Below are 25,079 nucleotides of genomic sequence, written 5' to 3' on the forward strand. Positions count from 1 at the left end.
ACATGATTATTCGTTTATTGTAGGTTCTGATTTGTCAGCATAGAGCAGTCATACAGTTAATACCAAGGTATTGTTTAAGTGTTCGCTATGTATGCAATATGAATGTAATGTATGACAATATGAAAATCCTATTAAAAAAAAGTCAGTATAGAAAGCATCATTAGATTATATAGTGTGATTTAAAAGTTATTGCATTATTAATGGGTTTACAGCTTCACTAAATTTTATTGCTTTTTGTGCGAATGAATGGGACAGCAGGGATAAAACTAATCATTATATTAAAAAGGAATTGCCAAAGCATGAAGCACTTACAGCTGTAGAGAAAAATGTTTAAATCTGTAACTAGTTAATTTGGAAGTAGAAATTCTACTGCCATGTCGTATATCAAATTAAGACTTTTCAAAATCTTTGTTAAGATAATGGATAAAAAAGGTGCTGGATTTCATTATTTGAAAGAAAAATTTCCTTGTGTTAGTGACATGAAAATCAAAGAAGACGTTTTTCTGGGTTTCCAAATAAGAACTTTGATTAGAGATGCCAATTAGAAGAATGTTATGACAGTTGAAAAGTCAGTGTGAAGGTTATTTAAAAGCGTAGTGCAGAACTTTTTAACAGATCATAAATCATCCTCCAACAACTGTATCATTGTGGGCGAATTATTTTAGTCACACCTACATATGGGGTGTTATATGTCTCTAAAAATTCATTTCTTGGATTCACAATGGTACGTTGTTAGTGAGAAGTACAGGGGACACTTACACCAGCAAATCTCAGTCATGGAAACCAGATACCAGTGACAGTGAAGTGCAAGAATGTTCGCAGATTGTTGTTGGATTCTATAATTGGATGTTCTAGGTGCCAAACACAAGGAAAATCACTACCACATTTTAGGTAAGTTGAATTGTACCCTATAACAATGTAAATTTTTACATTTCTTTCAAAGTTTACCTAAGTATCACAAAAAAAATGGTGGATGATGGAGAAAACTGATGGTGGTTGAACTTTCCTCTTAATGAAAAAGTCTATCATGTATTTTGTTCCATTGATAAAAAAAAAAATTTTTTTCCTCAGTGTTATTAACACCAGGAAGTCGTAGCACATCCCTTGCTGACACCTAAAAATTTACATTAAATTCCTCAGACAACTTTTTTGTTAAACAACTTGTCACGCATATTCTTTATTTGTCTTTTAACAAGTTTTATTGACGTTACATCTTTTCATGTTCCACTCAACCCAGACACCATCTCCAGGAATTGATCGAGTGCTATTTGAAAAAAAAAAAAACAACAGTTTGCATTCCAATCTGTAAAGTGTTTCATAATTCATGATCTTCCAAAAACTATTTTTTCCTTTATTTTGTCTTTAGATATCTAATTACTACTTTTTGAATATTTTTACTGAATGAAAACTTACCAATTTACATAAAGAGAGCTTAACACAACTATAGATTCATTATTAAAATATTATTGTAGGCAATGCATTACTTTTACACCATATGTTGAAAGAGAGTTGTCATAATCAACTAAATTAAATATTTTTTTACAATAATTAGCCTATCAAAACAGTTTGAATATAAACAATTCATTATTTTCACAATTTTCCTGTTCATTTATATTGGGTATTCATTTGTGTTCATTTGTATTGGGTAAGTTCAAATATTTTCTTAGTTAATCTGTTCTTGTGCATCAGGATTAAGTGTCCATAAAACATTACAGTTTTATCTAATTTTATCTGAAAGCTTTATTTTCCAAATAAATTTCTCTGTCTATATTCATCTTCTTTTTTAGGTTCCAACATTTTTCTCAGAATTATCCTTTCTTTCTTTCCAATTCTGTATTTCCCTTTCCTTCATTAAAGCTAAACATTCCGTTCCAAATTGGCATTTTGGCTTGATAACTGCATTGTAATGTCCAGATTGTGTTTTTGTTGATATTTCTTTCTTATTATACTTATCGTTCAATGCTAGTTCTAGTTTTCTAGCTCTGATTTTGCTAGGTTCTTTGTCCAGTCCTTTTAAGTATTATTCCCCTAAATGTTAAATTTTTCTACTCATATCAATTTTTTCATGTTTTGTGATTAAAATTTTTGATGGAATTTTTATAGCAGTCATAAATTCTATTTTTACAAAGAATATTTACATATCAGTTTTTTCCTGAAATCTCTTTTAGTTAGTTTATTTGCTCTGTTGGTTCTACATTTTCAGAAAGAATTGCTAAATCATATGCTTACATCAAACAATTGGTGTCAAATCTACAATCCCTAGATTTTTATAATTTTTTTCCAATTTAATCTGTTTATTAATTCTTTTTTCTTCTATTCTCTCATTCTCTAACCTCATTTTCCATGAATAAATAGAACAGGGGAAAGTTCATTACCTTGCCTGACTCCTGTTTTAATCTCTAAGACTTCTGAAATTTCACTCATATACTTAATTTCAGATTTTTAATTTGTTTAGTTATTTCCAAGTCATATTATTTATTCAAAATTTTTCTGAAATATCAATTATGATCTTCTGTCAATACAGTCATAAGCTTTCATAAAATGTGCAAAAATAATTACGGAATTTTTGTTTCTGTTTATTTCATGTTTGACGATAATTTTAAATTCAAAGTCTGTTCTGCACATAATCTGCCTTTCCCAAAGCCTTTGACTTTTTCCCATTTATTTTTTGCCCTCTTTTCTAGTTAATAAAAGCTTGAGATAAACTTTTATATGTCAACAGTAAAAGGAAATTTCCCTCTATTGTTACTGAATTCATTTTATCACCTTTTTATGAGGTGAGTGCATATTTCTAGTCTTTTGGTAATTCTTCTTCCTTCTATATGTTTTTTAATAATTTTCTCAGTCAAGTAATAATTTGATTATAATGAATAAATAGATGATGGATATCCTTATAATTATTTTGGTTTGATATATACAAGTATTTGATTTACTTTATTTCTTTGCCTAATTCTGTTTCATTATTGAATGAATATTTGTATGATTTGTGTCTCATATATTATACATAATATGTATTTATTTTGTGTGATCAAGGGTTATTTGATTTTCTGTGAATAATATTTTAAAAATGTTGAATTGTTTATATTGACACAATTTTTGATTTTGAAGCTGGCTTAACTGTAAAAACTATTTAATTTCAGTTGAATTATATGTATGTATTTTTATTTTGTTGAGGAAGTTCATGTGGTACTGCTACAGTAATTTTCTTTCGGACACCTTAAGTGGTAGATTTATACAAAAGTTTTACGGTCATGTTAACAATTTGAAGATTTTTTATGCTTATCATTGCATAATGATACATATAAAAATATACACAGCTGAAATTATGAGTGTGCATGAAACTCATATTGTTAAGAAAATTGAGGTAAAAATGTAATAATATTGCCAAGACATACGTTTTTTGTCTTTTGCATTCATTACAAACAGCATTTTGCTGATGGTTGTCTTTTTTGTAGGGGGTACTTATATTTTAAAAGAAAATGAAAAATCTGTTAAGTAAACAGAAAAAAGTAATTAAACTAGTTTCAAAATTTAACCAAACTTAAAAAAAATAATTCAATTCAATTCTTCTTTAAATTAATTAAAGTTTTTTTTAAATTGGCGCCAATTTTCTTTTCTAAAAACCAAAATATAAAGAAGATTTGAATAGTATTATTTTTTTAATATTTAGGATGTTTTTGAAGACTTTTTTTATTTTAATCCATTTCAGTGAAGTTGTAATTTTATTGAAGGCATAAAATTGAAGGCATAATAAAATATTATTCACAGAAAATCAAATAACCCTTGATCACACAAAATAAATACATATTATGTATAATATATGAGACACAAATCATACAAATATTCATTCAATAATGAAACAGAATTAGGCAAAGAAATAAAGTAAATCAAATACTTGTATATATCAAACCAAAATAATTATAAGGATATCCATCATCTATTTATTCATTATAATCAAATTATTACTTGACTGAGAAAATTATTAAAAAACATATAGAAGGAAGAAGAATTACCAAAAGACTAGAAATATGCACTCACCTCATAAAAAGGTGATAAAATGAATTCAGTAACAATAGAGGGAAATTTCCTTTTACTGTTGACATATAAAAGTTTATCTCAAGCTTTTATTAACTAGAAAAGAGGGCAAAAAATAAATGGGAAAAAGTCAAAGGCTTTGGGAAAGGCAGATTATGTGCAGAACAGACTTTGAATTTAAAATTATCGTCAAACATGAAATAAACAGAAACAAAAATTCCGTAATTATTTTTGCACATTTTATGAAAGCTTATGACTGTATTGACAGAAGATCATAATTGATATTTCAGAAAAATTTTGAATAAATAATATGACTTGGAAATAACTAAACAAATTAAAAATCTGAAATTAAGTATATGAGTGAAATTTCAGAAGTCTTAGAGATTAAAACAGGAGTCAGGCAAGGTAATGAACAATATTTTAAAAATGTTGAATTGTTTATATTGACACAATTTTTGATTTTGAAGCTGGCTTAACTGTAAAAACTATTTAAATTCAGTTGAATTATATGTATGTATTTTTATTTTGTTGAGGAAGTTCATGTGGTACTGCTACAGTAATTTTCTTTCGGACACCTTAAGTGGTAGATTTATACAAAAGTTTTACGGTCATGTTAACAATTTGAAGATTTTTTATGCTTATCATTGCATAATGATACATATAAAAATATACACAGCTGAAATTATGAGTGTGCATGAAACTCATATTGTTAAGAAAATTTGAGGTAAAAATGTAATAATATTGCCAAGACATACGTTTTTTGTCTTTTGCATTCATTACAAACAGCATTTTGCTGATGGTTGTCTTTTTTGTAGGGGGTACTCATATTTTAAAAGAAAATGAAAAATCTGTTAAGTAAACAGAAAAAAGTAATTAAACTAGTTTCAAAATTTAACCAAACTTAAAAAAAATAATTCAATTCAATTCTTCTTTAAATTAATTAAAGTTTTTTTTAAATTGGCGCCAATTTTCTTTTCTAAAAACCAAAATATAAAGAAGATTTGAATAGTATTATTTTTTTAATATTTAGGATGTTTTTGAAGACTTTTTTTTTATTTTAATCCATTTCAGTGAAGTTGTAATTTTATTGAAGGCATAAGTGAAAATAAATTCTGACAAAAACTGATGTCAGTAAAGTAGTAAGGCTTAATTTCCAATTCAATTGTCTAACCCCTTGCATTTTTTTTATTATTAATCCATCCCAGAAATTCAAGGATTACGCATTGGAATATTGTATAGAAATTTTATAGTGTAAGAAAAATGTGTCAAGTCTGACCATGATTTTAACTAAACATTTCAGAATAAAGGCTTTCTTCAGTTATTTTATTTTTTTTGTTGCATAGAGATGATAATGATTATTTTGATAATTATCATTGTTTGCTTGTTTGCAGGTGGCATTTATTATATGATTTCAAGATCACTTGGTCCTGAGTTTGGTGGTGCTATTGGTTTGATGTTTACACTTGCTAATTCAGTTGCAGTATCTATGTACATTGTAGGATTCTGTGAATCGCTACAAGATATGTTACGAATGTTTGGTGTGTCAATTATTGACAATGGAGTCAATGATGTTCGTTTAGTAGGTGTAGGAACTTTGGTGGGGATATTAATTCTTGCATTTGTTGGAATGGACTGGGTCACAAGGGTTAGTTTATTTATTTCATTATTACATACATTTAATAATAATAATATAATATTTATTAAAATTTATAATTATAAAAATAATTAATTTTACAAAAGATGAAAGGGAAAAACAATGATTACCATAAAAATGAAAAAAAAAAAAAATCAAATTTTGGTGCTGATATCTGGTAGCAAATCTATCTCTGTACATTGCCCATTTGATGAAAATGATGTCTTAATACTAAAGATTTATTTAAATTAAAGAATGGAATAGAGAAAAGAAATAATGAGTATAAATTCAAAACAGGAAAAATTATGAACAATCCTTCTGCATTCATAAATTTATATGTGAATTTGCTTGAATTACTCTGCATGAATTTGCTTGTTACTGGCTAAATTAATTGACTGACCAGAGCAAATCCTATTAATACTGAAAGATCTTTTCAGCATTAATAGGTTCAAACTACAAAATACTGAAAGGTCCTTTCAGAATTTTGTCTGCTTGTTGGTGTGTTTGTGATGTATTACATCCAAATGCATTTAGTAGTACAGAATGTAAGAAGTTACACATTTAGTAGGTTATTATGAGTAGTTATAATTGTGATATTCTTGTACTCAGTTGCTCTTTATCTTTATGTCTTTTTAAAAATGGCACAGTCCAATCTTCACCTAGCAGGATTTTTAAACTTTCTTACATTTTGTCCAGTTTTATCCAAGTGTCCTTTAACGACAAGTTGAAGATCCATATACTTTAGTAGAAATCCCCACTTAGAACACAAGACAATATTATCTGAAAAAATTATTGTACAGTGCAAACCTTCATTATTATAAAAAAACCTGTCAGCAGGCCTACTTGTTAGAACTGATTTCTCCCCATCAGTTAAGGTAGTTTTCCTTCCACAATCTTCCTGGTGAATATTCTTACATTTTCAAAATATTTTCATTTTATCGATTCCATATTTTTCAGACTCATCTTAGTAAGTTAGTTTCCCTGATTGAACATTACTAATAGTTTTTCCAATTCTTTTTTTTTTGTCTTTAGTCATTTGACTGGTTTGATGCAGCTCTATCTAGTGCTAGTCGTTTCATTTCGGTATACCCCCATCATCCTACATCCCTAACAATTTGTTTTACATATTCCAAACGTTCCCTAACTACACAAATTTTTCCTTCTACCTGCCCCTCCACTATTAAAGCGACTATTCCAGGATGCCTTAATATGGCCTATAAGTCTGTCCCTTCTTTTAGCTGTATTTTTCCAAATGCTTCTTTCTTCATCGATTTGCCGCAACACCTCTTCATTTGTCACTTTATCCACCCATCTGATGTTTAACATTCTCCTATAGCACTACATTTCAAAAGCTTCTAATATTTTCTTCTCAGGTACTCCGATCGTCCAAGTTTCACTTTCATATAAAGCGATGCTCCAAACATATACTTTCAAAAATCTTTTCCTGACATTTAAGTTAATTTTTGATGTAAACAAATTATATTTCTGACTGAAGGCTCATTTCACCTGTGCTATTCGGCATTTTATATCGCTCCTGCTTCGTCCATCTTTAGTAATTCTACTTCCCAAATAACAAAATTCTTCTACCTCCATAATCTTTTCTCCTCCTATTTTCACATTCAGTGGTCCATCTTTGTTTTTTCTACTACATTTCATTACTTTCGTTTTGTTCTTGTTTATTTTCATGCGGTAGTTCTTGCGTAGGAATTCATCATTATTTATTCCAATTCATCATTGTTTATAAGTTTCCTTGGTTTTTTCTAGGAAACCTATAAAATATGAGCATGCTGTTTGATCCGAAAACATAAGTAGTTATGTATTTACTAAATATGTTGGCATGCCATGGTGACTTGATACAAGTTACTCTAGGAAAGCTCAAATCTTTAAAAAAATATATGTTTATAAACAAGTTGAAATAAAAACAAAAAATTAATGGCAAGTCATTGATACTAATTGTATGACTTACCTTTTCAAAGAAAATGAAGTTGACGACAGCACAATAACTGTTTTGAACAAAGTTTCTGGGAGTTAGAAAATTACAATTTATAATCTCAAAAACTAATGTTACCAACCTGACAGCAAAATTTGCAGGAAAAGTACAAACCAACTCAGCTGACAGATTGACGCCAGATGATAAAAAAAAATCCTTTCAAACTAAGTTCATTCAAAAGGTTTGAGCAAAGAAAATTGAATGAATGATATTTACTTTTTTAGGAAAAATATTTTTATAAACTGTAAAAATCCAGACATTTCTTTATATTTTTAAGATTTTTAATTCTGTTAGTGAAATTTAAAAAAAATTTCAATCAAAATACATTTTTCATGTCTTATAAATATAACAAGTTAAGCTAAGTTTCATTAGGTATTGCAAAAAGGATAAATATATGTTTGTATACTGTTGAAAGTGTGGATATTTAATTATAGATATTCATTATTTTCTCCTAAAATATTTTTGCATTCAGATGTATATATATTTAACCTTTCAAGTATTATTTTGAAATAAATGTCATACTGAAAATATTTAAATACGACAATAATATGAACGACAAATTTTAAGTTGTATATACTAATAATTTCCACATTAATTAATGTGGAAATTAAACAAGTGCTTTTCTTGAAGTGTTAGATTCATCAGTATTCAGTTTTATAATTCATAAAGAATAATTATAATAATTTATTTATGTCGGTATAATAATTGATTACAAGATAATTTAAATACTATAAGATTTAGACTAGTTTGAAGAAAATAATAAAATTAATATATTTGTTAGAACCATAAATTTCCTAGCGCCAGGATATTCTGGACAAAGCCATCAACAATAAATCTCTATATTCTGAAGAAACTACTTCTCTCAAACACTCTTTCAAAATCATATCTTCTTTCCACTTTTTTTTTGACAGAATCCATCCAGTTTTTACTGGTCAGTGTCATGAACTTATTTTAATTTCCGATTTATAAAATGGCACATTAGAGTGTAAAATTTAAAATTCATACTTTTTCTTTTAGAAATTGCTTAGTTTAAGCAATTACCTAAATATTCTTAAAGTATGTGCAAGAATTACACAAATAGAATAATACTCATAGAATAAAGGAATTGAAATTTTATAATAATCTTTGGAATCTTTTAATAAGGTTTGAAAGTAATATAAATACTGATTATTTTCAGACTCAGATGGTTTTACTGATGGTTCTTATTGCCTCCCAAGTTGATTTTGTCGTTGGAAGTATAATTGGACCTAAAACTACTCTTGAAATTGCTAAAGGATTTGTAGGCTATGATTGTAAGTTTTATTTTTATTTTTATAATAATTAATATAATTTAATTTTAAAATGAAAAATTAATAGAAAAATGAAATATATACCAATTTTTGAAAGCAGTAGAGTAAAATATTTAGTTGATTTAGTTTTTTTTTATAATGAAAAATACTAGTTATAGTTCAGTAATGAATAAAAATTAAATAGTGATTGTTACTAGATAATAGTATGTATTGGTATGATTACTACATATATTGCCACAGAATTTGATGCTTTCTTTCTGATAGTTATGTTGTATATCTACCATTCTGAAAACATTTCCTTTTACCAGTTTTCACAGAACAGAATCCACTTTACTGTCAGTCGTAGAAATTGATTACTCATCTATCTGAGTAAAGAAAGTGTAATGTTAATTACACTAATTTTACTACCATTAACTTGTACTAAATTGTTAATCTTGTAACAGTAATTTTAATATTCTTGGAAAATAATGTATTAGTAAAAGTTTTTATAAAAATTTATTTCGCAGTATTTAAAAATAACAAAAACTTCAAATCTAGATAAAATCTATTATTTTAATAGTCATAATAAATTTTTTTTTTTGTGGGGAGGAAGGTGGAAATGAATTTACGCATGGAGTGTAGGGCTTCCAGCAATGGTATTATCCAATCACCATCAGCAGACTACAAACTAAAACCACCCCCCCCTTACTACCAAGATTCGATCCGGAACCGTTTAACACATTACTTCAGGCCAAGTCCACCTATACTAGCCTAAGAAGGCCGCTACCTAATTTACACGACTATCTTGGTCCTGAGAATGCTGCCGACGAATCGGGGCACACTCTTCCAGCTGCTAAGTTCACAGAGGATCATTTCAACTACGTTGTGGGGGCTCAGTGCTTAGAAATCTCCCTCGATCTGCCGCCCACCGAACACATTTGAAAAACGTGTGCACGGCGTCGTCTCGTACACCAGGGCCATAGAGACAGTCGAGGGAGGCGCTTTCCCTAGGACATGGAGATAAGCACGAAAGTACCGGTGACCCGTTAAAAACTGGGTCACGAAGTACTTCACCTCTCCATGCCGCCGCTCCGTCCACGGTCTGACCAAAGGGTCAGGCCTTGAGGTCCATCATCCTCTGGTCTCGTGGTGCCAGGTCTTTTGCCTTGCGAGAAACGTGCGAGTTTGTTACTACTTTCGACGGTATTCCCGGTCTTCGCTTGCCCGTCACCTCCTGTAGGCATCCTGGCGCTCCCTTGTCAAAAGAGTAATGGGTATGACGCCGGCAACCACTAGTACAGCAGGCTCGGAGACCGTCCGATGCGCGGAAACAACTCGCAAGGCCGCGGTGCGTTGGACTTGCGCGAGCCGCTTCCGGTTTCTTTCGAATCTTAATTCCTAAGCCACACTTCCGCCCCGTATAAGAAGACGGAATGCACTGTGGACATCAGCAGTTGACGTCTGCTGGCCTTCGGTCCGCCGAAATACGCCATGAGCCGGCTGAGAGCGGTTATGGCTCTCGCAACTTTGTCGGCGGCTCTCCGAAGCTGCTCAGCAAAGCTGAGTTTCCGGTCAGTTATCATACCGAAGTATTTTGTGACTCGACAAACTCGTCCCCGACTGCAGGAGGAGAAAGGTGTCAATACGTTTCTTCGTTAGAACAACGATCTCAGTTTTTCTGAGGGCTAGAGACGACCCATAGTCGTCCAGCCAGGCACTGAATTTGTGCATGGCTCGGCTGAGCCTCAGTTGGGCGCGCTTGTTGTTGTTGGGTTACGCTACTTGTCTGCGATAATTAGCGCAACGTCGTCAGCGTACCCAACCAAGGCCGATTCTTCAGGCATCTCCAGCCTCGCCAAGATGTCATAGACGGCGTTCCAAACGTCAGGACCGAAAATCCACCTCAGCGCCGCACCTGTCGTGATCGCAGTCTCCTACGCCAGCCTGCCACGGTCTCGTACATGATACTGCGGTTCCTCAGGTATGCGTTCACCATTCTGAGGAGGTATCCAGGCACGTGAAATGAACGTTACAAAACCCGAATCATATCGCTCCACCGTGTTCAGTTGAAAGCGTTTTTCACGTCCAACGTAACGAGAAGGACCACACGGCGCGAAAAATGATTGTGATCCTCTGCTCGCTGCACTGCCTCAACAACCTCTTGGACTGCATCTAGGGTCGACTGACCCTGCCGGAAACCGTACTGGTTGGGTGACAGGCCATCTGCCTGATTCATCGCCGCAACCAGTCTTTTCTTTAACGGCTTCTCCAATACCTTCCCAGTTGTGTCAAGCATACACAATGGGAGGTAGGAGGATGGTGACTCTGGGTCTCCTTTGCCTGTAGGAATCAGTGCAAGATGCACGGTCTTCCATCTGGTGCTGAAAGCCCCTGCCTCCAGACCTAGAGTTTAACTAATTAAAAAAATTAGCAAATCACCTTTACAATGGAACATCAATAGATGTTTGTCAAACATCCATGAGCTTCATGGTGTAGACCTAATTTGTATATGCCTGCAAGATACACATTTCTGCGGAAATGAAAATTTCCAACTAAGAAGATATAATAGATATCGGCGAGATCAAGCACCAAATATCAAATTTAGAGGTGGAGTAGTTATATTAACATCGACTAGAGCCACCACTGAAGCAGCTGAAATAAACACAAATCTGCAAGCAGTCACAATCAGAAATGAAGTATCTGCTACAGATCCCTATCTACAGCATATACTTGCTGAATTTTGATTGGAAGGAGGATGATATAACATGATTAATTGCTCAGTTTCCCCCACCCATACTACTGGTGGGTGACTTTAATGCACATAATTCTCTTTGGGGGTCAGATCGAGTCGATCCCCCGGGAAGAGAATTGGAAAAGTTCCTATTAAATTCTGATTTCATTATCTAAAATGATGGTTCAGGAACTTTTTTCAAAGCCAGAGATGGATCGATGTCCTATATAGATTTAGCATGTGTAAGTGCATCGATAGCACCAAAGTACACTTTTAAAGATTTAGAAGATCTGCATGGAAGTGATCATTTCCCGTTGCAAATTGTAACTAATATTATAAGAAAAATATATCCCATCTCCAAAAGATGGCTGTTTGATAAGGCAGATTGGATGAGCTTCACAGCTAGGACGATACTCCTTGAAACAACTGGAATAATCAAAGCCGATGTCAATGCTATAACGAACACTATATTTGACGGCATCAAGATATATTCCCAGAACATCTGGGAAACTCAAGAAACGACCTGTTTCGTGGTGAACAATGAAATAAGCGAAGTTGTAAAAAGAAAGATAAAGCATATAACGCTTTTAAGAAACGTTTAAAATTAGAAAATTTAATTGTCTTTAGAAAATACAGGCCATATGCAAAAAGACTTATGATAGATTCAAAAAAACGATCCTGGCAGCAATATGTGTCATCCATTAACAGAAACATGACTGCATCAGACGTTTGGAAGAAAGTGAAGGCTATTTGTGGGCGTACAAACTTTACTTTACTCCTATAACTTGTCTTCAGTATGAAGATGAGGTTATAGATACTCCAAAACAAACAAAATTGCAATCAGAACTGCAAACAAAATTGTTACCAGCCAATCGTTTTGAAGAAGCTAGCAAAATTGCTAAATATGATGAATTTTTCAGAACACATATAGTAGAACTTGAGGGTCTGCTAAATTTCAGAACTGAAATGAATTATTCATACAAAGTACCTTTCAAAACAGAAGAAGAAGAAGGTACCTTTCTGGTATCTTTCAGGACCAGAAGCTTCTGGTCCTGATGAAATTCCTTATGTCATGATCAGGCAGCTGAATACCACTGCAAAATGTAGATTGTTCGAACTATATAATCAGTTATGGAGGGATGGAATGAACCTACAGCAGTGGAAAGAAGCACATATGGTTCCAGTTCCAAACAATGATAAAAATCTGACAGATCCCAATAGTTGACGTACTCTTTTCCTTGACGTCCGCTGTGGGAAAAAGTTTTGAAGAAACAAGCTCATATTACTTGTGAAATATTCCAATCACAATTTCATTGAATGTGGAATCATAAAAGAGATTTATTGAAGAAATTATATCAAAACTTGTTGAGGCTTCCTCTTCTTTCAGTATGTTCAAAACAAGAATTGTGAAAAATCTGTCACAGGGCTAGATGATTTTGTCATGGGCTTATTGAGAAGGATCGTAAATAAATTTCATTTCATATGTAAATAGTTGTCATCTATTAAAAAATTGCAGTTATTATAGAATATCAAAGAATTCTTAAATAGTGAATGCAGTTTTAAAAAAAATATTAAAGCAATTAGGTTTTAAATGGAAAAAAATGAAAAAACCGGAAACTTCTTATTGAGGAGTATGAAGAACATATGTTCAAAAAGTTCAGAACGAATAACAGATTGTATATCTTGATGAGATGTAATTTTGTCATGTTATAGTTACTAAATCATGAGATGATGTATCAGAGGACAGACTAAAAACTCCAATTTCTAAAAGTAGTAGAGTAATTGTAACACACACACACACACACACACACATACAGAGAGAGAGAGAGAGAGAGAGAGAGAGAGAGAGAGAGAGAGAGAGAGAGAGAGAGAGAGAGAGAGAGAGAGAGAGAGAGAGAGAGAGAGAGAGAGAGAGAGAGAGAGAGAGAGAGAGAGAGAGAGCGAGAGAGAGAGAGAGAGAGAGAGCGCGAGAGAGAAGAAATGGGATTCATTTCAAATGATTTTATTAACCTATGAAGCAAGTGCAAAAATACACCTCTGTGAATTCAGAAAATTACACATTAAAGAATCTAGAAAATTAGGAAACTGGAAAATTATGGGCTTAAGAAAAATTAATAAGAAATTTTCCCAAAAGTTTGGTAATAATAATAGATATTACATAATATCTTTAAAGAAAAATTATCTACATCCGATTCAAGAGAACAAGAAAAGCAGTAAGGGTGATGTAAACACTTTTTTCTATTTCACATCTATGACGAAACCTTAAGTATATGATGCAATTATGAAAAACAAGAAATATACAAATTGTATTTATTTGAAGAATTTATAAATAAAAACAACATGAAGGTTTCTGATTTAAAAAGTATGGTCTTATGTTTGCAATCACAATGACACTTGACATTGGCAGTATTAACCTGATGTGTCAAAATAAGTTTGCTGAAATGAAATGTATTACATTGGAAACCTTAATGAAAAAGTGAAGAAAGAAGTTAAATAAGATTTAATAGTTATTCTTTTGTAACTAATATTTTTGAATATAAAAATTATAAAAAATTGTTAATATGCATTGTGTCTGTTGCTTTATAAAGATAAACATATGAATTAAATTCAAAATTTTCAAAATAAAAATTTTTTAAGATTAAAAACTACAAAAATTAAAATAAACATTTTAAACTTTTCTGAAAATTTTTGAAATGGTTTATGTAACTTTTGGAAATAATTTTTGCCAAATACAGAAAGGAGAATCAAGATGTTGATAACTTTAAATTAAGCTGTTAATGATGTGCTATGTTTTGGAGCTGGTTTAGACTATTTAGACTGCCTGCATTAAAAAAGAGAGATATTGATTTTTAACAAAAATAACTGTTAGTTTAATAGTGGTAAAAACTAATTACATAATATCAGAGTATTTATATAGATAACTGCAGAATTTATGACTTTTGTAAATCAAAGTCAATGAGATCACATTAATTGTGATAATGTTAAACATACAGGAAAGTTGTTTTGTTCATTTAGTTGTATAATAAGTATGCTAAATTAATAATTGAGACCTTCCTTTATTTTCCTGTTTAGCCTCCGGTAACTACCGTTTAGATAATTCTTCAGAGGATGAATGAGGATGATATGTATGAGTGTAAATGAAGTATAGAGTCTTGTACATTCTCAGTTCGAAAATAATTGAGACCTAAAGCTATAAATGTGTATTAAAATAATAGTTTTACAACTATAAATATGTATCCTGTTGGTTGTCATTTATTGACTTGTTCTTATTGTTCCAGTAGAGGTATTCAAAACAAACTTACAACCTGACTACAGATATTTTGAAGGGGTAGAACACGATTTTTTTTCAGTATTCTCAGTATTTTTTCCAGCAGTTACTGGGATTGTTGCTGGTGCTAATTTATCTGGAGATTTAAAGGTAATTATTACATGTTTATATTAAACAGAGTATAATTAAACATATGGATTTTAGATTGGAAAGCAAGAAAATGCCAAACTTAAAAGAAACTTACAAAAACGTTTACTTAAAAAAAAAAAATTGATGAGGATTCAGATGATTAAATAAACATCAGCAGATTCTTAAGAATTAGTATATAAAAAATAAATAAATAAAAATATAATAATAGAAATCAATAAATAAAAAATACTTATTAAATATTACAAAACAGGTTCTTAATAGTATTTATGGAATAAAATAATAAAACAATTGTTTAAAAACATAAGTATCATTTTAGGTGATCTCAAATGAAAGCATAAAGTTAGCTTACTAACAGTAAACTATAAAACATTCAACTCAGATTGCCCACACAACCTAATAAACGCCTCTTACATAGTATTGAATAAGAAACAAATTTATCTTAAGAGGTAGAGATGTAATGAACTTAAAATCAAAGAAAGAGATATCCATCCCATAAACAAAATTTTAGAATTAATATTAATCTGATAGAAACCTTTCACAAAAATGCTTTATAAATTAAAGTTGTATATTTTAATTAATTGGATACTGACCACCTATCACAATTCAACAAAATTTTCAGCTTCATTATTGATAAATTAAGTTTTTCAGTCATCTAATAACTGTGTATCATGTTCCTTAAAAAAATTTGTTTCTAATAAAGTAATTTTGTGACTGGTTTCCAGGCAATATTATGTTATGATCAGATTTCTGTGATTTTCTGCATTTATAATGAGTCAAGAACTTATTCTAGTTTCAATCTTTGTTTTAGTGTGCCTATTTATCCCCAATTGCAATTTTCACCTTTACAAATTCATTTATAAGTGCCTGCTCTTTTGACAAATTTAGTTTTGTCTCAAGTATTTTCAAGGACAACTTAGATTTGATTTCATTTGAATGGACAAGACAATGTTAGAATTGAAATTTAAAAAAAAAATATGTATTTTAATTTTCTGCTACACAAAGGGCAGTATGGAGTTTTTGTCCATGCTTTCTCCAGTCCTTTATTTTTCTGACGAAGTTGATTACATGAACTTAGTTGATTATTTCTGTATGTTTCTCTAGTAAAATTATTTTAATTTTTATAAAACTCAGTTGTATCTTCATTTCTGTATATCAATAAGTACATAATTGCTTTATAACAATAAGTTTTTAGACTAAGTGTCACTTGATTTTTTCTATAAACAATCACATTACAAGCTGTCATTTTAAAATTCTAGCTCCAGTAACATTGTGTGCTGTTGCATGGTGAATCATTAATGATCATTGTTATATAAAGATTTCCATTTAGGTAGGTCTTAATTTACTCTGAATTATTTTTTTATTCAGCTCCTCAGAACTTGCAAGCTGTTTTTTTTTTATGGTTTTAACTTTCTTTTTCAGGATTGAATTTTACCCTTGTTTTTTGTGTCTATGATTACACTTCTCATTTGTCTTTTATTAGTGATTCATTAATGTTAGAATATATTTTGCATTAGTAATTTATTATTCTTTTGGAAGTGGATCAAAGCATTTGATAAAGGTATAGTTTCCAGATAGGAGACAACATATCTTTCCTATAGAATTCAAACTATTTATTGCTTTGTCACTTGTTATAAGATTATAAAGAAATCACATTTTAAAATCATAGGATGAGATTTTCAAAAAATGTAAGTTACAAAAATAAAATAAAACCTTAACCAGTTGGATCTTCATAAATATAGAAATATGGACAGATCAATATGTTCCTTATGCTCAATAAAAACTACTGCAGACTTCAGACTACTTTCTTCCCTTAAATTTCCAGTATAGTTTTACTCATAATTGTAGCTGAAAAGAAAAAAAAAATACATAGTTATTTTTTGGGAGAGGGTTGAATATTAAATAAAATTTTTATGTAATTTGTGGTCTTGATAAAAAAACTTTAAATTTTTAAGAAAGGTTTTTGCTAAAGTACTCCAATAAAGATTTAAAGTTTTATAACACCCTACTCCTTTTTCCAATTTTTACAAACATTTAATATATTCTTTTCCCCCAAAGTTAGTACCTATGTGCCAAGTTAGAAAAAAATCAGCCAGTTTTTAAAATTTTTTAAAAATTTGTCTGTATACTTTTCCATTATAGCTACAGCTGCTAAGTAGCGTATGTTATATAGCCAGAAAAGTACAAATTAAAATTTTGTTTAAAAAGTATAGATCTAATTTAAAAAAAAGTTCCAATTATCCTTTCCTCACAGCCAAATTATTTTTTGTTTATAGGATCCAAGTAATGCTATTCCTAGAGGTACATTGCTAGCAATAATTACAACATTTGTGTCTTATCTAAGTTATGCGATGATGATGGGTGGATGTGTATTAAGGGATGCATCAGGAAATGCAACTGCACTTCAACAACAATTTGACAGTGGTTTCACTGGTAAAGAAGCATGGTCATCGATAACATCCTGTAATACTACTTGCAGATATGGTCTTCAAAATGATAACCAAGTATGTTACGAATATATTCAAGTTAAGTGTGTGTTGTGTTTTGTTAACAGTCTAGTTTGTGTGAAGGTACAATTATGATAAAACTACCATCATAAACCTGTCTGTGGTTATCAGCTTGGAATACTCCATATTATTCTTCCGGCTGCCTTTATTTGAATTAACAATTATGTGCGAGTTGTGTGGTTGAATAATGAAGTTCATGATTCATTGTCTTCGTGTGAATTTGTTACCAAATTTCTCTTAAAATTGTAATTTTTATATATTTTATCTTATGACTTTCTTTTTTATTTTTACTTTTTAACCAACTTAACAAAAAGTTTTAATTTAAATCATGGTGCTTTTTAATATAAGTTGAAATGTTATTCTTCACCAGGTGGAACAATTCAGATGATTCTTTTTTAATTTGTTGAGTTTCCTTGGTGGTCTCATTAATAGTCTTTCAGGTGACTTAAGTGGAAGATCTTTTAATTGAAATATTACATTCTCTAGATGGACAATTTGAAGATAATTCTCATTTATTTTTTTAATGCCATCACTTCTTAGTGATGTTAAATTGATTGTTGGTCTAATTCTTAGCTTGATGTCATTTTAATTTTTAAAATCTTTTTTTGTAAAAATTCAAGAAAATTAATCAGAAAAAACAATAAATATTTCTGCTTCCCAGGTACTTGTAATTCATGCTTGACAATTAAATTATATCTTTTCATCATTGCTTTGTATCCTTTTTTTATTTTTAAAACAATGCAGGTTTTCGTAATGCTCTTCTGAACAATTTTTTTTCATATAGACAGCATGCTTGTACAATTTTAAATAAATTTAAAACTAAAAAACAATAAATATTCTTCAAAAAATAAAACAATATTGAGTATTAAAACAAAATATATATATATATATATATATATATATATATAATATATAAATTATTTTTACAACTATTCTTTAAACTTTAGTCTTCTGAAGTCTATACCAAATTAAAGATTAGAAAACTTTTTATTTAATATTTGGTTCCATCTTTAAAAAGGAAATTATAAAAGAGCTGGAAACATTTCACATTATCATATGTATTTATACTTTAAGTTGGTTTTTTATTTTTGAATATCAGGGTATGATAAATCAACTTTGGCTAAGTTTATCTTCAGTTTTATTTGTGTCCACACTTATTTCATCCTTCAAGAGTGAATAATACTCTCCTTGTGTTTACTTTCCTCCATGGGCTGATTTTTCCCCTGAAAACCTGCTTTTTGAGTTGCTTTTTTAAAAAGTGTTCTTCCCTTATTGTATCTATGTTGATTCAACCTTTTCTTCATATTTCTTACACTTTCTCAGAACCATGTGAGTTAACATTTACAACTTCTTATCAGATCAAAGATCTGCTCGGTTAGTCTTACTATCTTTCTGCATATATGTTCACAGAATTGTAGTTTTATTATCCTCATTACATCTCCTACTTTTAATTTTCAAATATAGTTCTCTATTAAATTTTAATTTGTATTCTGAATTATTGTAACTTTTAGGTTTCTCAAACTTCTCTTAATTTTTTTTAATGTTTCAAGATTTCCATTTTCGGTTGGTTTAAGTTTTTCTGCTGCTTAGAGTATTTTGGTTCTAACTTCTGTTTAGTAGTGTCTTACTTTTGTGTTTCAGAATAGAGATTTTTTGTTAAACATATTTCTGATTATTTGAAATGCTCTTTCCATTTTCTCTACTCTAAGTTTTACGTATGCTATACATTCTTTTTTGTTGTTTGGTATCCGATTCCATGGTATATTTAAAGCAAGCTGTTTTAGGTATGGCATTTATTTAAAATTTGTTTTAAGATTCTGAGGTGCATCGCTGATGTTTATCATGAATTGTATTTTTTCAAAGAATATTTTGTAATCTGGATTTAGCTGCTTGTTTTTGTAGTTGTTTGATTTGTTATTGCACATTTTCAAGTTAATTTATAATTAATGTCATATCTGATAAAGCAGACAATCTTGTGATCTTTTTTGGGTTTCTTCCTAGTTATATCTCTTTATTATTTATGGCTTTCTCCATTCTCTAATTGCTTTCTCTAATTTACAATTGAAAACTTGGATGACAAAGTGATAAACTGTCTCTTTGCATTGCAACTGACAATTTCAACATTTTTGGAAAGGTCCTCCATAAATTTTACTTTAGATGTTACGTTACAGTTACTTTAACTTTGTTTGTTGTTTTATTGTCAAGACCTAATTCTAAAAGAATTTTGATTAGTGTATTTCTGTCAACTGGGTTGTATGCCTTTTAAAAACCTACTAAAACTAACAGACATTTTAATCAAGTTTCTGAATTTTTTAATTTCAAAGATGTTTTTTAAATTTTTTAATTGTTCTGCTTATGACCAGCTCGTCCTAAGCCCTCCCTAATACTCTCCTACTTGTGGGTTACATTTAGATTGTCTTGGAAAGGATCTTGTAGGTTACTGGCAGGAAGGAGATTCCTCTATATTAGTTAAGACCTCTTTTATCTCCTTTATTATACAGTGAGTGTATTATTGCAGGTATTTGTCCTGAAGGACTTTGTGTTTCCATAGTTCTGTATTTATATTGTCTTCTTCAGATGATTTGTTCTTTTTAAGTTGCTTTATGGTTTTTTAATTTCTTCAAAAGTTGGTGGTTTGAGCATGCTGATTTTTGGTGGGTTGTAGTTGTGTCATTTTTAAAAGTATTCTTCAAGTGTTCTGTAATTCTTGGTATTATGTTAAGCAGTTTAAAGAGTTCATGGATGTTTATAATGCAGACTAGGTGAAGTTAATTTTGAATGTTTTGTAAAAGTTCCTTGTGTTGTTCTTTTTAAAATCAGATTCTCATTAAATTGGTTTTTAAGTTTTTCTTTAAAATAATTTTTTTTTACACCATCAAAAGAACAGTTTTTTTGTTATTTAAATCAGAATCTTGACAAACAAGTATTACTTTAGATTTGTTAAAAGGACTGAATATCGAAGCATGAGAAATGAGAAGCTGCAGGTTTTTAATAAATGAGGAGGAGTTAACCTGGATTGTTGATTTTCATGATCAGTTGGAGAAAATTCCTTAGTTGGCCAGTAATTTGGAACAGGTTGACAACAGCTAAGATGTCAAAAGTGATCCAGCTGCTGCAGATATAATTAATGTACAAGAAAAATATATGGAAAAAAATGGATGTAAAAGTGTTTGCAGAAATGAAGTCATTCATTGGAATTAGTGTCTCATTCAGGGATTTTATACTTGCTTCATCCCAGGATATTCATGATTTATATTATATATGCTTCAAAATTTTTTAGTCTATTCAGATTCTCTTTACGAAGAAAAAGCCTGTACAGCTTTGAGCATAAGGTAATAAAATAGAGGTTCTGTGCTTCTTTAGCATGTAGCATGTAGCACAATGCCAGCATATGAGGTACTGCAGAAATAACTATATAGAATACAAGAAACTAATTTTTAACTTATTTATTTTAAATTAAATTTTTTTGTTTATTTGTTTGGTAGTGGTGCACTATTCAAAATGGGTGGATCCTAGTCATTACTCATAATTATTGAAAATTCATTTTTGTTTTTTTTTTTCATTATTTATTACACAGGTTAACAAAAAAATAAAAACTAAAAAAATAATTTGAAAGTGAGATAACAGTAAGTAAATTAGAATGTAGTTTTTATGCTGAATCTTAAAATGAAATCAGTTTTTCTTCATCACCCTCAGAGTTTTAGTTATGATCCTTTAAAATATTGAGGAACTTTTTAAATAATAGAATACAAAAATAATAATAATAATTATAATTAAAATTCCTACCTTTATTTTGGAGACATTTATGTTTATCTTAATTTCTTTTTTCTTATTTCTTCTTTTGATAAACATAAATTTTGATCAGTGAAGTCCTCTCTTTTTATCATCCAGCAGTAGTCACTCATAGATTCATCCCATCTTCCTTTTTTCCTGTTTAGCCTCCGGTAACTACCGTTTAGATAATACTTCAGAGGATGAATGAGGATGATATGTATGAGTGTAAATGAAGTGTAGTCTTGTACATTCTCAGTTCGACCATTCCTCAAATGTGTGGTTAATTGAAACCCAACCACCAACACCGGTAACACCGATATCCACAATCTAGTATTCAAATCCGTGTAAAAATAACTGGCTTTACTAGGACTTGATCGCTGTAACTCTCGACTTCCAAATCAGCAGATTTGGGAAGACGCGTTAACCACTAGACCAACCCGGTGGGTTGATTCATCCCATCTACCTTAACTTTGTTCCATCTGGAGTATGTCTTGGTGGAACCTTTCTCATTGTTCATTGCTGATGTCACCCGAGTTTAAAGGGAAAAAGTCCAAATGAGAACATAAAAAATGAATATTCAATGGCTTCAGCAGCCTAATTTTTTGTAGTTTACTAAGAGTTGATTTATAAGCTGATCATGGTTTTCAGCTTTTTTGTCTGCCAAGTAATGACAACTTTGAATGACTTCCATGCTGCTAGTTCTTTAGGATTCAGTTTGCTGTCAAATATATTTTCACAAATTAATTTTCTTATTTATGGCCCAGTGAATATTCCCTCTTTTAATTTGGTTTCACTTAATTAAAAACTCAGCTAAATATTTAAAGCCGTCTCCATCTTTGTCTAAAGCTTTTACAAAATTTTTCATCAGGCCTACTTTTATGTGTAGAGGTGGTAATACAATCTGCTTCAACAAGGGTAATATTGACAACAATTCCATTTTCTGGGGTAAATGATTTCTTTTTGGCTAGTCTTTAACTGTGTAGTGTTTATCTGTAGCCCGACTATCCCACAAACACAAGAAACACATATATTTTGTAAAGCCAATCTGGAGACTAAGAAGAAGCCCTATTGCTTTCAGGTCAGCAATGATTTGCCATGAGTGTTAATAGCTTTTAAAATTTTTGACATACTTTCATATGTTTATTTCATTTCTACAGCATGTGCTGTATGTGCAGCATGTGCATGTTCTTCTGTACAGCAGGTACAGAAGAAAACTTCAATAAGTTTTGCAAGTTATGCAATAACACTGCTTTTAAGCTTCTTTTTGATGAATCTGTAAATAAACGTCAATCATGAACCATTAGCTCCCTAAAATCATGACAGGAACAAATTAAACCATCTCTTCTAAAGTGTTTCAGTAAATTTTCATTATGATTTCTATGTACTGAAATCTTAGTATCCTGTTCAATAAATTCCATTCTTTAAGACGTGAACCTAGGAGTTCTGCATGTTATTTTGACAAATAGAAGTCATGAATTAGGTCGCTCAGTTCTGCTTGTGTGATGAGGTGAGGCTCAGTATTTGATTGTTCTGGAACATAATTGATATCTATTGAAGTTGAGGATTCATCGATTGAGCCTTCTGGGGAATCAGAAATTTCTTTCCAAGAAGTTGGAGCAATTGGAATCGGTAAATCAATACCATGAAGTACTGGTATCATAGCTGAACGATTTGTGTGTGCAACACTGCTTTTATTGTTTGAATTGAAATCAATAACGTTTGTTAAGCAAAAATAACAATCATCATAATAGTTAGCAGGCTCTCACCAAATCATAGATACGCCAAAAGAAAAATGTACTTTTTTCCCTTTTAACCATTGGTTAGTTTAACGTAGCACTTAATGAATGCAACATGTGGGGCCCAGGATTTATCTTGGTTTCCCAAGGGACAGCCAAAATAATGTTTGTAAGCAGTTTTCAGCAGCTTCGATACTGGCTATTGTTGACTTTTCACGGTGAATTCTCTGCAAACATAACAAAACAAATATTTGGAGAATTTTTATTAGCCCAATTTTTATTCATTTTAAAATTCAAAATGTTTTAATGAATGAAAGTAACAGAAATATTAAAGAAATACTTAATTATAAAAATAATTAAGTTTTAATTTATAAATACTTATTACTTAAAATACTTCATAAAATTGTTTCCCCATGGAATGCGATAAAAAAAACACACACACACACACACATACACACACACACACTACTTAACAAATCTTGATGTTCAATAAGATAATACTGAAAGTTCTTTCACTAAATTTGTGGGATCACATATGAAACAACCTTTATAATATGTGTATGGTAAAACCACTACCATAACTAAAGACAGCAAGTCATACCAAAAGTTGAACCCATATTAAAGAAAATTTAGTATGACTTCTCATTGAATTACTCATTACTTGACTCACTGACATGTCTGGCTTGACATGAAATGACATCATTCAACTATTCTGTATCAAATACTAATTCTGTATCAAATTAGAGTTCAAATACAGAGGTAGAAGAACAATTGCTAACATGTACAGGAACCAAACAGCAACAGTAACAATTGAAGAACATAAGAAAGAAGCCGTAATAAGAAAGGGAGTCCGACAAGGATGTTCCCTATCTCCGTTACTTTTTAATCTTTACATGGAACTAGCAGTTAATGATGTTAAAGAACAATTTAGATTCGGAGTAACAGTACAAGGTGAAAAGATAAAGATGCTACGATTTGCTGATGATATAGTAATTCTAGCCGAGAGTAAAAAGGATTTAGAAAAAACAATGAACGGCATAGATGAAGTCCTACGCAAGAACAAAACAAAAGTAATGAAATGTAGTAGAAATAACAAAGATGGACCACTGAATGTGAAAATAGGAGGAGAAAAGATTATGGAGGTAGAAGAATTTTGTTATTTGGGAAGTAGAATTACTAAAGATGGACGAAGCAGGAGCGATATAAAATGCCGAATAGCACAAGCTAAACGAGCCTTCAGTAAGAAATGTAATTTGTTTACATAAAAAATTAATTTAAATGTCAGGAAAGGATTTTTGAAAGTGTATGTTTGGAGTGTCGCTTTATATGGAAGTGAAACTTGGACAATCGGAGTATCTGAGAAGAAAAGGTTAGAAGCTTTTGAAATGCGGTGCTATAGGATAATGTTAAAAATCAGATGGGTGGATAAAGTGACAAATGAAGAGGTATTGCAGCAAATAGATGAAGAAAGAAGCATTTGGAAAAATATAATTAAAAGAAGAGACAGACTTATAGGCCACATACTAAGGCATCCTGGAATAGTCGCTTTGGAATATGTCGCATTGGAAGGAAAAAATTGTGTAGGCAGGCCACGTTTGGAATATGTAAAACAAATTGTTAGGGATGTAGGATGTAGAGGGTATACTGAAATGAAACGACTAGCACTGGATAGGGAATCTTGGAGAGCTGCATCAAACCAGTCAAATGACTGAAGACAAAAAAAAAGTATCAAATACAATATAAATCAGATGTAAATAAGCAAACATACAGAAATACTAATTTATTTTTTATTGTTTGTTCCATGAAGGATAGAAAAATAAATTTAAGTGATTGTATCTTTAGAATGTTACGTGATGGGTTGTTTTGGAATACATATTCAGATTCAGCATATAAAATACTATATAGCACACCTACTTCCTTTTAGGTTCCAAATTTTATCTTGACCAGTGTTATTATTTATTATTTTTTTTAAATGACTTTCTGTACTCAA

General features: G+C 30.7%; 1 protein-coding gene across 1 annotated transcript in view; it reads left to right on the forward strand.

Annotated features, from left to right (window-relative positions):
* LOC142317310 (bumetanide-sensitive sodium-(potassium)-chloride cotransporter-like) overlaps positions 1-25,079 on the forward strand; it is a 170,926-nt gene that overhangs the window by 86,143 nt on the left and 59,704 nt on the right. The window contains exons 5-8 of the mRNA XM_075353748.1: positions 5,427-5,680; positions 8,836-8,950; positions 14,936-15,075; positions 17,349-17,576. Coding sequence (XP_075209863.1) covers positions 5,427-5,680; positions 8,836-8,950; positions 14,936-15,075; positions 17,349-17,576 — 737 coding nt within the window. The remainder of the gene's footprint in view (positions 1-5,426; positions 5,681-8,835; positions 8,951-14,935; positions 15,076-17,348; positions 17,577-25,079) is intronic.

The sequence above is a fragment of the Lycorma delicatula genome, chromosome 1 (genome assembly GCF_047948215.1).
Source record: "Lycorma delicatula isolate Av1 chromosome 1, ASM4794821v1, whole genome shotgun sequence".
In the NCBI taxonomy this organism is placed as follows: Eukaryota; Metazoa; Arthropoda; class Insecta; order Hemiptera; family Fulgoridae; genus Lycorma; species Lycorma delicatula.